General features: G+C 39.9%; 1 protein-coding gene across 3 annotated transcripts in view; it reads right to left on the reverse strand.

Annotated features, from left to right (window-relative positions):
- Nucleotides 1-3,420: 3,420 nt before the first annotated feature.
- Nucleotides 3,421-12,707, reverse strand: part of LOC148034632 (splicing factor U2af large subunit A-like) — a 68,548-nt gene continuing 59,261 nt past the window's right edge. For 2 of the 3 annotated variants that reach the window (XM_087679558.1, XM_087679559.1), the window contains 11 exons: nt 6,117-6,177; nt 5,925-6,037; nt 5,695-5,810; nt 5,510-5,608; nt 5,288-5,363; nt 5,095-5,183; nt 4,949-5,015; nt 4,730-4,855; nt 4,552-4,633; nt 4,411-4,475; nt 3,421-4,126 (listed from right to left, as the gene is read on the reverse strand). In XM_087679558.1, coding sequence (XP_087535684.1) covers nt 3,989-4,126; nt 4,411-4,475; nt 4,552-4,633; nt 4,730-4,855; nt 4,949-5,015; nt 5,095-5,183; nt 5,288-5,363; nt 5,510-5,608; nt 5,695-5,810; nt 5,925-6,037; nt 6,117-6,177 — 1,032 coding nt within the window. In that variant the 3' untranslated portion in view covers nt 3,421-3,988. The remainder of the gene's footprint in view (nt 4,127-4,410; nt 4,476-4,551; nt 4,634-4,729; nt 4,856-4,948; nt 5,016-5,094; nt 5,184-5,287; nt 5,364-5,509; nt 5,609-5,694; nt 5,811-5,924; nt 6,038-6,116; nt 6,178-12,707) is intronic. The other variant, XR_015691097.1, reaches the window with a different exon arrangement.

Raw genomic sequence — 12,707 nt, forward strand, 5'->3', positions numbered from 1 at the left:
AAAGACATTGATATGTTATACACAAATGTAGGTATAATTCAAAGAAACTATTATTAAATTCAAATAAAACCATTATCAATGTAATGTTAAAGAAAGTATTGAAAAGATAAAATATCAAATGCAAAAAATCATTCGAAAAGTAAAATGAAATTAAAAATAGAATAAAACTAAGTAAAAGTTATTTAAAAGAAAACTATTATTAGACATGGAGAGAGAGAGAGAGAGAGAGAGAGAGAGAGAGAGCGTGTGTGTGTGTGTGCGTGTGTGTGTGTGTGTGTGTGTGTGTGTGTGTGTGTGTGTGTGTGTGTGTGTGTGTGTGTGTGTGTGTGTGTGTGTGTGTGTGTGTGTGTGTGTGTGTGTGAATGAGTGAGCTATGAAAATAAACTATAAGACACAAAATTAAGAATAATATGAAACTATAAGAATCAATTTTTCAAAAAAAAAAGAAATGAGAATCTAATGTGTGAGTGAACGAGCTATGAAAATAAACTATAAGACACAAAATTAAGAATAATATGAAACAATAAGAATCAATTTTTCAAAAGAAAAGAAAACAAGTAACACACAAACCAAAAGTATGAAACCAAATTATTTAAATACAAAAATTTATTGCATAAGATAATTGATAAAAACTAACTTTAAATTAATTATTATTTATTAATGACATTAAAGAGAGACCAACATTTATCAAAAAATATTTAAAAATCAACAATTCATCATCAAAAGAAAAGAAATATAAGTAAAACCCATTTTACAACATATATATGGAAAGATAAGAGTCAATAGGCAAAAGTGCACTAAATGCATGAAAAAACCATCTCCAAAACCAATGCTATATTAAAGAAAGTATTGAAAAGATAAAACAAAATATTAAAATTTATTTTAAAAGCTATTAAATAATTCTTAAATGAGAGAATATTTCTATTCTAATAAGGTATATAAAACAAAACATAAAACATAGTAGATAATAAATATTAAGTACTTATTAAGCATAAAACATAAGATACATTAAACAATAGACATAATAAGGATTTTATAATGGAGAGATGTGGTTTTTTTTTTTTTTTTGGCACAAGGGGGTGAGTAGATTGGGATGGGGAGGGAGGTTTCTTTAAAGAATCCCTTTTGCAAGCAAGCCATCTAAGATAGTTTTAGTAATGAAACTACCTCAAATTAACAAACTCAAAAGTGCAATAACCTTCTTATCCAATGTCCAAATATAGTCATTTGACCACTTTAATCATGCAGTCACCATTTGACCACTCAAAAGTGCAATAACCTAAGATTGCCGATGCTTTATCAATCTTCCAAGGGATGTTTAGTTTTACTAATGGTGAGCATATGGAAAGGCTTTAAACATGGTAGGTGTCCAACTACATTGGATGCAATGTTAAACCTTCTCTCTTTCATCCATGCATAAGACTAATTTTTACAATTTAAATTAGGTATATTCAACTTCTACATTGTAATTTGATTAATCATGGTTGACTTTTACCAAATAGCTCAAATGTATGTTTTGATCAAATTATTGATTTTATGGAAAGTAAAATAGAATGTAATGATTTTATTGTGGCCACATCTTTACAAGACGTGACTATTTGTGGAACAATTTAACGCAATAAAAAATGTAATACTTCAAGATGCATTGTTGAGTACTTGTGTAGATGCTATATTATTCCAAATTATGACAAAATGCACCTTGACACTTACCTCTAGTATTAAAAGAATTTCATTCCAATGTATGATTACACTTGAATTATATATTGATGGCTCAACTTTAAAAATGCATCTCATCAAAGTAATAGATCCTTTAAGAGTCTATGCTTGCAAAAGCTTTAGACATACCACTCGAAACAAATTTCTTTCAAGTGTTCTATCATATCTAGTACATGAATTTCCTTACAAAAGACACCTCCATTGAGACTCCAACTTCTTCCATTGCTAATCAAAACAACATTCTACTAGAGAAGAATCAATGAATGATTTTAATTCCAAAATGACTTGTTAACTATGCATTTAAAGGAAAGAACAAAACCAAAAATGCAAATATTTACGTAAATTATTTAGTTCATTGCTAATCAAAACAACATTGTACTATGGTTTTAAATCCAAAGTGCATTTTTAACTATGCATTTAAAGGAAAGAACAAAACCAAAAATGCAAAGATTTAGGTAAATTATTTAGTTCATCAATCACATTTTCTTTTATGCTTGTGTTATGTACTAATATCTTTCTTGTTTTACATTTAACAAGATGCAAATTAGCCATACTTGCCTATATGCAAGGCAAGATTACATGTAGACATGCACATATACAAAGCAATTCAAGTTTAGGCATGCATCCAACTCTATAGCCATGTGATTTGTTTAAGAATTCTGGTTGGCTTCAAAATGAGCCATTCTTCAATAGTTGTGTGTTCGGATTTTATCAGTACATTACTAAAGCTATGCATATTAAGCTATATGTACAACCATTGATGTCATTATTGCTTTGGTATGTACATCATTATTACATTGTATGCACATAGCTAAGTACAAGTTGTTATTGTGACAGGCCCATAGTAACTAGAGATAGCCCCTGCCTTGTCATCACCCTCTTCAAAAAGAACCTAAATAGTCCACACATTACCCATTAGCCCGATAACTCTCTTATGAGATACCTTGGCCTTAATCATGATGACAAGGTGGAATGACTTTAGGTCTATTGATAGTAATCCTACAAAGTGTGAGAATACACAAAGTAGAAGTAAGACCCAAGCATGGACAAGGATCAGAATGAACAAGATACAGACAAGATATTGCAAGAAAAAGATACATCGCCCCATAACTCTCTTATGAGATACCTTGGTTTTAATCATGGTGACAATGTGGAATGACTTTACGTCTATTGATAGTAATCCTACAAAGTGTGAGAATACACAAAGTAGAAGTAAGACCCAAGTATGAACAAGGATCAGAATGAACAAGATACAGACAAGATATCGCAAGGAAAAGATGCATCATAAGAATAGGCACACAGCATACCAGTATGATACCAAAGGTTGTCATAACCCTCCAAGGCCAGAAAATGTTATAAGTTACATGTATGAATTGGGTAAATTGTAGGAGCATTTCCCTCATGCATTGTAAAGCATCTCATGTTAACATCTTTGAAACCAAGCAGCTCTGTTGAACGAAACAAGCAACCTGGAAATCAGGGGAGAATGGAAAGACGTGGGTCTCCAACAAACAAGTCACTTCCACAGGAACATAATTAAGGTTTAATTTTTCCTGTTAATATTTAAAAAACTAGATGCTGCTCAATTTTTGTCCTTTGGCAAAATATCAGGGCTGTCTTTAATGGTTCACAGATTTATTTTATTTCATAATTACAAAGAAATTTCAATGGTTCAAAGATGCAAGCTTCTCGACAGGCATCATGGCAACAAAAATGACGATCTTGTCAAATACAACAGGTCTTCATACATTCCCAAGCCTCCAAATGCATTCTCCAATTCATTCTAGCTAGAGTATATACTACAATATCTGAAAATCAGCTCTGTATGGAGAGATTATGAGAGGGATTAGACAGGTTGGAAAAACCTGTTATCTAGGCAGTTGCATGTGACAATCTTGCTGTGATATCATTTTACAAGTCCGGAGTTCGTGTAATTTGTTTTAGATAATCAATGCCAAGTGTGGCAAAACCAAAGATGAACCAACATGCTTCTGGGAGCTCATGCTCAGGGAGGCCAGGCCAGTGACCGAAAATTTGCAACTAATAGAGGTATAACGTTGCTCAAGTGTCACAACTTCACTCAATTTTCTTCTTTTCTGACCTATTTTGACTAGAAAGGGTAGGTTGGACACGGATTTCCGGTGACTTCTATGGCACAATGGGATAAAAGAATGTGGCCAACGTTCCCTTGTCTGCTATCAGACATCATCAGAGCCCATATATCCGAGCACTGAAATGTAAGTTATCCTGTTAAGATCCAGCAGACTATTGATCAACCATCTAGTTCCCGTTTTGAAAACTTGTCCTCTGAGTAGTACACAGCACAAACAGTATTGGTGTCAAACTTCCTCCCATTCAAGGAAGCCCTGGCCTTACTGGAACCTTCCAAAGTACTGAACTCAACAAAGGCCTGAATTTTTTTGAAACAAAAAAGCACATAAGGAAATTAAAATCACAGTAACAGAAGCAAGCCCCATGTTAGCTGAATGAACTGCAGAACAACTGTGGCAAACCCAAGCCATGGAACTGCACGTACTAATGCATAGAGAATAAGCAATCATGCACAGATCTGCCTGCAGTCATCTGACTCTTTAGAAAACACTATCAATAACGAGCTCTCATTTAGCAACCACTAACGCACACATCTCTACAGATATTGATTGTGTTTAATATCACAAATATATAATATCTCACCTTGCCAAGCCCAGGAACCTCTTCTGTTGGTTCAGGACGTGGAATAATAAGGCTTGTGACAGTTCCTGCAGAGTAAAACCATTGAAAATTTAATGCAAAGAGGCAAACATGCAACATTAAGAGACTGTTGAGTCTGCTTACCATATTTCTCACATTCACATTTTACATCATCATAGATGTCTTCATATACTCTATCATCTTTCAGTTCATCCACAGACACTAGCTGATGCAAAGTCAGAAGTAAGTTAAGGAGCTCATGAAGAAGTAATAGCAGATATTTCAAACCCATAGCAAGAAATCTAGCTGAGGCCCCACATACTTGTGTCAAGCATAGGACTTTTGTTGGAACTTCAATAGCTGGGAACCCATTGCCCACCAACCCTGACATCAATCCAGTTGAATCACCAAAAGCCATGGCATTTGCACTTGATTGCAAGACGAGTTTCTGAGGTCCAGATGGATATATAAATCAGTGAGCATTAGCCAACTCTTAATGTTAAAGTCTCTCAAAGAAGAGGAAGCAGAAGGCTACATCAACCTGCATCGTTATTTGCTGCTGTGCAGCTTGTAATAAGATGCTTGCTTGTTCTGGTTGTGACTGGCCACTGCATCCATGTTAATGACTTTGTTAGTGCAAGATTTGCAAGCTCAACCTATAATGGCAGACCAAGCAAGAGGATGTACCTGGCTGTGGCACGTCTTACTGTTAGAGTCTTCTCTCCCATTTTCAAACCATTCAAGGCAGCACAAGCAACATCTGTCACCATAGGGTCCTGCCATTACTGATTGTTTAGAAATGAAAGATTAAATCTAAGCCCTTATCCCCTCCTACCAAAGAATTGCCTGTGAAAAACTCCATAAAGAGAACAAGAACAACCTGATAAACACAAAACGCATAGCCTTTTGAGTTTCCAGTTTCTCGGTCTTTCACAAGGTCAAAGCCTCGCAGAGGTCTGCACATGACACCAGCAAGACAGAGTTACATAATATTGACTGAACAATTCTAAGATAGGACCCTTCAGGCCTGTAAAATGTCGAACTCTTCTGAGAGAGATTAATTACACAAACAATCACACACATAAGAGGCCTCTGTTCATACCCAAACGATTCTAACAACTCTTTGATTTGCACTTCAGTTAAGTAATAAGGTAAACCTCCCACAAAAATCTTGTCAGGTCCCTCCACACCACCAGCAGCACTGCCAAAACATGCATGGGGCATTAAAATAGAAACCAATGACCATTCCAAAAGACATTTTTGCAACTGAGCAAGCAAACCACACACCCTGGAGTTAGGCCAACTGCAGCAAGATTTAGATGAGCACTTGGCTGACTTGGACCCAGGGCAGCAGCCAAAGAAGGATTATAATCACTGGGCCTTCGAACTCTTACTGGCATACCCTGTTTAAAACAATAGTATTAAGCAGGACATGCAAGCCATTGAGTTGTTACTGAGAACTCAATTTCCCCGAGTGCACTTTAAGTTGATCAATAGAAACAAAGCCAGTACAGCACCTCAAAATGTATGCCATCTAGAGCCATAGCATTACTTGCTTCTTCAACTGTCCTCATCTCCACAAATGCAAATTTCTTCTCATGATTAATGTAGACATTTACTACAGCATCTCCTGAAACAAAATATTAATTTCACACCGTGATGTCTTCCAATGGATGGTTCTATTGCAAAAAAGAGCAACTACACCCCACCTGGACCAGCAGTGTTCCCACCAATAGCTGCCATGACTTGGCTGAAAAAAGCTGCTATAACCTAGACAGACCAATAAACATTTTCATCACAAGAAGAAAAAGATGTGAAGTCATATCTTTAGCAAGTAAAACCACTTATATTTGCATCAAATAATGAACACAATCCCAAATAAGCTTTCGTGCCTAATCATCCTATCAAACTGCTGTTTGAATCCCGAAAACCTGTCCTTTACAGACCTCACATTGCCAAAAGTGAAACTAAGCAACCACCAATCTTGCCTTAACATACCAAGCTAGACACTCTAGTAAGACCATAAACTCCCCTCCTATCACCGGCATGTGAATGCCTCTTAAAATTTTGGCAAGTGGACCATGCATAGGTAGTGTCAAATGAAAGCCATGCCAATAGACTGGCCACGGAATGATTATTTTCCTTAAATCTATTCAAAGGTGAAATGTGAGCCTTTTAAATGCACATTGAAACATTTATGTTTCAAAAGGGTGTACAGATATTACATGCACATTAAACATTTAATGTTTCAAAGAACTTAAGACATTTTAAATGCCACATTAAATGTTGGGCAGCATTTGATATTATTTTAGTGTAGGGAGGGCCAAAAGGCTATTCAGCTCGGATTTGCATGTGGAGGCCCTGGTGAAAATGGAAATTTGCCAAGCATCAGGTTTTGGTTGCCTCTATGCTGCATGCATGTGTATCTTCCATTCTGGAACCTCTCCATAGTGACATGGGACAGGTTCTGGGACTAGAATTGCCATTCCCTGTCACCATAAGAGGGGGCTCTAGCAAGGGGGACAGGATTGGGATGGTTCGCAAATAGGCTGGAACTTGAACGGGAAGCTAGAAAAAGGCCATTCCACGTCACTATGGCCCTCTCTCCCCCTTCCTAGTGTGTTTTGAGCACTGCCACAACAAGAAGAGATGCATGCTTGCTTGTTTTCAGCAGTGAATGACAAAGGAGAGTGTTTTGCAGCCATCACAAGCTGTTGGACAGCAAGGAAACAATCTCTATCATCATCATCATCATCATCTTCTTCTTCTTCTTCTTCTTCTCTCTCTCTCTCTCTCTCTCTCTCTCTCTCTCTCTCTCTCTCTGTAGCTGTGCAAACTCTACTTTACAGCAGATCAGAATTAGGGTTTGCTGTTTACAACATATCAATGGTTAGGGTTTGCAGTCACTGTAGATGTGGAATTGCTTGTTGAAGGCAATCCAACCAAAACACCAATATGCTCCTTGTTTTGGGTTGACAAAACTTTGAAGATGCCATGCAAACATTAGGGCAAATGTTTATAGGCATGTAGATCTGATTCTAGCCATTGAAACCATTGAATGCAGCATTCACTCTCAACACACATGCATGTCACAGGTTAGGGTTTATGGACAGCAGGTTTATAGGTCTAAATTACTTCAATTTGACAATGAATTGAAGGTGCCTTGGTTAGGGAAAAAATCCAAGATTGTTGGACAATCAAGGCTAAGGCCTCATTCAACAAATTGGATCGGTCTAAAGATTGAGACTGAGATTAGGACAATTTCCTCATTCATTGCAATGTCGCAGCAATGAGAGACCATGGATGCATTTTTCAATGTCATGTTATGTGAAGAAAAATACCCTAATACAGAAACATAAACAAAAACCGTACGACAAAGCACAGACTGATAAAAAGAGCATACTTAGGGTTAGGGTTAGAGTAACTCAGAGACAATGAACACAGTGAATAAATGAAATGATATGACTACTAACAATACGATGCTCATGCAGCAAAAACACTATGCAATGAATGAATATTGAACCTCGAACTCCTGTATCTCTAGGATCAGGGCAAGGGTAATGAGCTGGAGAGTGTGTCATACTCCGAACGGATCCCGAATCGCAACAACGCAGCCTCCGGATGTCGAACACCAACAAACGTAACAGTGAGAAACTGGATCTAATACAGACAGCAATGAGGAGAGAGAAAAACTAAAAACGGAGCCTGTAAGACAGAGAAAGACTGAAAACGTAGGTAGGACAGCTTGCAGGAGAGAGAGAAACTAAAAAATGGAGCCTATAGGAGAGAGAAAGACTGAAAACGCAGGCAGGACAACTTGCAAGAGAGAGAAAGACTACAGCAACTACAAACAGGAGAGAGAAAATTGTCAGGGCGACAACTGGAGCCTGCAAACGCAGCAATTTGCTGGCATGGCAGGCTATACGACAGCAGTGCAGATGAACAGCAATCAGTCGCCAGGCAGAAACAGCAGCAATCAGCGTGTGGAGGGCTGGAAACAAGCGCCAGGCTGTAGGGAACAGTGATGGACAACAAGGGCTGAGATGTCCTCCATGACCGCGGTGTGGGCAGCAAGCTGGTAACACCTGAAACCAGCAAAAACGAGATTGTAAAAGAGTATAGAAAATTAAGGTTCTAGATCCTCTCCCACTTAACTTTCTCAATCCGCTCCCCCTTTTAGGGTTTTGGCTAAGATAAGCCTAAAATAAGTATGTTTTGGGGCTGTTTAAGTGGCTAAGTGCATTTCTTAGCACAACACCCCCTCTCAGGCCCAAAATAGGGCGAGAAAAGTAGACCAGCCTAAATTTTGATTTACCCCAAGGCGTCCCACCCCAAAGCAGCCAGGGCATCAGACAAAAGGTGCATGTCGACTGCCCAGTGGCCTACCAAGACTACGAGGCAATGGATATCTTGCCAAGGGAGCCCAAGTGATCACCCTAGAGAGATCAAGGCATCGGACCAAGGGTGCTCGTCGGCTACCCAAGGGCCTACCAGGGCCTACAAAGGCGGATGAAATCAACAATGGACTTGTTTGTTTTGTATTTTCTTTTTCTTTTTTTTTAAGTGTTTTGAAAATACATAAGTAATATAGGGACAGCGGCCGATTAAGTGACAGATAAGAAAAGAGAAAGGGAGTTTTAAACCCAAGTTATTCACAAAACTAACAAGCCAATCCCTCGCATTGACGAGGATAAGTGCCTAAGAATGATAAAAGTGAGTGTATGTGCCAATTATGTGTTGAATAAGTGAGAGGCAAAAAAAATGGTGGGCTTAGTAAGACAAGCAAAGCAAGCAAGGGTAGAAAAACTACCTTTAGGAGAACTGCCATGTGTTATGCTACGAATATGGTGGATCCTAGAGTCGACCACTCCAAAAGACTAAAAAGGGATAAATGCGCACAAATGCATGTTGACATGAACAAAATGCCAATGCATAGAGTAATGCAAAGAGAGATGGAAGATGTCATGCTCATGCAATATGCTATGCAACAGTGCCACTAGGACAGTGCCCTCGCAGGGGAAGTATTCACTTGTCGAAGTGTCCTTTTACAATCAGGTCATCCTAATAGTACGGATGAAGTTACAAATGCCCATAATACAATACAAAAGAATAAGTGAATGTAATGTCTAAAAAACTATAAGCATCATCATTGTCATGATCAAGAGTAGGAGCCACCCTTTCTCAAACTAGAAGGAAAAGCAAGAGGGAAGCACCCTCTCCCCATCGAGCTGAAGAAGTAGGAGAGAGTGTACCCAAGCCGATCTTGGGTAGCAGATACTGAAGAACCGGCCAGTCGACCGCTTTCATCAAGATATCTGCAAAATTATCTGATGGAGGCACAAACTCTAGGCGAATAGTGCCTAGCACAACTTGCTTTCTGGAAAAGTGGAAGTGGACTCCCACATGCCGTGTCCGTGGTGTGATGATTGGATTGCCCGCAAGGGCAATGGCACTCTAGTTGTCGCAGTACACAACTGTGGGAGAGTCACATGGAAAATGAAGCGCCGCAAGTAAACTCCTCAGATAGATGGCCTCGATGGTGTCATTGAAGAGAGCCCGGTACTCAATCTCGGTTGTGAAAGCCACCACCGTCTCTTGCTTACGGGTGGACCAAGAAATGGAAGCCGTACCCAAGGTAAAGAGATAGCTGCCATGGGAATGCCGGGTGTCAGGATCTCCTGCCCAATTAGAATCAATGTACCCCTGCAAACGTAAACCAGAAACATATGTCAAGCCATAAGAAAAAGTACACCGCAAATAACGCAACACACGAAGACATACAATCCAATGTGACATCCTAGGTGCTGTGAAATACTGACTGAGTATGCTAACTGAGTAAGCTAAATCTGGCCTAGTGTGAATTAACCAAAGAATTTTTCCTACAACAGAACAATAGGCTTTCGCTTCAAAGAAATATCCCAAAAAAATAAGGAGATCAGTTCAAGGAGTAAGCTTTAATATCTTGTCATCAAGCGTGTGTGTGTAAGCACAACACCCAAAGACTCTAAAATGGGAAATAACAGGCCGCGACCCAAAAAATGCCTCATACGGGGTCTTCTAAGGAAAAGCCGCAATCGGGCACCAGTTGAGGATGTATACTAAACTGTTAACAGCCTCGATCCAAAGGCGCTCAGGAAGCTCTCTTGCGAATCGCATAGAGCGTGTCATTTCCATAACTGTGTGGTTCCTATGCTCTATGGCTTCATTCTGAGAGGGAGAGTTGGTAGAGGTGAGCTAGTGAGAAATGCCATGCTTATGTAGAAACTCGGAAAACTCGTGGGAGATAAAACTCACCATCATAATCACTCCTCGTGCACCCAACACGATGACCAGTCTGGTTATGAATCAGCACCGCCCAAGCAAAAAAATATGTGAAAGCATCTAACTTATGTTTGAGGAAGTACACCCACATGTATCGCGAATGATCATCCACTATCAAAAAGAAGTACAGCGTGCCATTCAAAGCAGAAGTGGATGTTAGCCCACAAAGACCAACGTGAATCAATCGAAGAGGCTCCTTAACTCTATGTGTAGCTACTGAGAAAATGGGATACCGTGCTACTTCCGGAGCTAACAGGCTTTACAAACATCTCAAGCTAGCTTCAGGTTTGGAAGGCCCTCAACCAGCTCACGGCGTGACAACTCATAAAGTGAGTCATAACCAAGATGCTCGAATCGAAAAAGCCAAAGACACTCATTTTGCGTAGGCTCCCAAGATGTGGCTAAAGTCTGGAAGCTATGAAACATGGAGCCTTCGGCGGTCGGCTTGGTCAGAAAGCGTCATGTAATATAGGCCATTAGGCTGTGCCTCACCGCGAACAATCACTAAACCAGTCAGAGAGCCAAGGACATCAACTGTGGTCGCTGTAAAGAAAACTGCTCGCCCCAACCAGCAGAGTTGTTGAACAGATAACAAGTTCACCCCAAGTTGAGGGACATGATATACATTGTCCAACGAAGCCAGATTCGGACCCTTGTCAATGGCAAAACTGATGCAACCTTAAGTCTAAATCTTGACCGAGGAGTTATTTCCTACACGGACCCGCCCAGCTTGCAGGGACTCGGGTACGAAAAATATCCTCTATAGGAGTCATGTGATGTGTAGCTCCACTGTCCATAATCCAGACTAGAGCTAAAGTGCTCGGCTATGACGAGTGGGCCTCTGCAGTAACCTCGTCGGGAAGCAACTCACAGATGTGGACGAGACTCGCATCTGATGTCTCTATGGAAACGATATGGGCCTCTGCACACCAATCAAACAAGCTCTCTAGAGTTGAGAACGTTGTCGACTGAGATGACTATGCGGTGGCAGTGTGAGTCTGACCTTTAAACTACCCCTTGCCATCACCCCGCCTCCCCTACTGGGGGTTGCCCGACTAAGGGCGGAAGTCTGAGACTTAGGTTTTGGTGTTGTGCCTCGTGCCTTTGATCAACACTCGTCGTCAAAATGGCCAGCCTTTTGACAATGTTGACAATACCTATTCTTTTTAGGTACATTCTGCCACCCAGGTTTGAGTTGTGACTGGGAGTTTCCTTGAGAATCCCCAAATTGATTTAGCTTTTGAGTTTGATTTTCATTTTGAGTGGAGGTTTGGTTTAGTTTGCCCTTCCCTTATTGCCCTTTCTAAGAATGAGCAAGAAAAGCCCCCTCTGAAAAGAAATTCATATGAAACTGATCGAACAACCATACGTAATGCAATAGCTGACACTCAAATTCATAGAATCTAGGCATGGTAGGCTTTGAAACTATTCCTTTCACAAAATTGAAGTATTTCTTGGGGAGTTTATTTAAGAACAATATGACCTGATCGCCAGAGGACTTGGGAGTCCCCGTAGTGAAGAATTTAGCGAGACGCCAATACTTAACCAACTTGACTTTCAAGTCATCCCAGTCAGTGATTTTGAAAAGCGGATCTCATGGTCAAGATTAATACGACGGGTCCTATCTCGAGCCGCATAGCAGTCAATCAAGTATGCCCATCGCTCTGACGCTAAGTCAAAATGCTGAAGCTGAGAATGAAACTCTGGCAATAAGCCCTGCATCAGCTCGACAATAGCGGAGACATTCCTAGCCTTCCATGAGCAAACGACCTCGTATGGAACAAATGCGGGATCAGGTTGGGGTTCCAACCCTTACACTAGATTCCATAGATTCTGTGAATCAAGAACATGTCTGATCAAATTCGACCAAGTAGTAAAGTTTGACCCGCTAAAACGAGTCTTGTCATTAAATGCATTCTTGGCAGAAGATGAGCTAGAACCATGAGGTGTCGGGTGGATGAAGTAAGATGATGGTGCGA

This window comes from Lygodium microphyllum, chromosome 6 (genome assembly GCF_053477565.2).
Source record: "Lygodium microphyllum isolate KBCC chromosome 6, Lygodium_microphyllum_v1.1.10, whole genome shotgun sequence".
Lineage (NCBI taxonomy): Eukaryota > Viridiplantae > Streptophyta > Polypodiopsida > Schizaeales > Lygodiaceae > Lygodium > Lygodium microphyllum.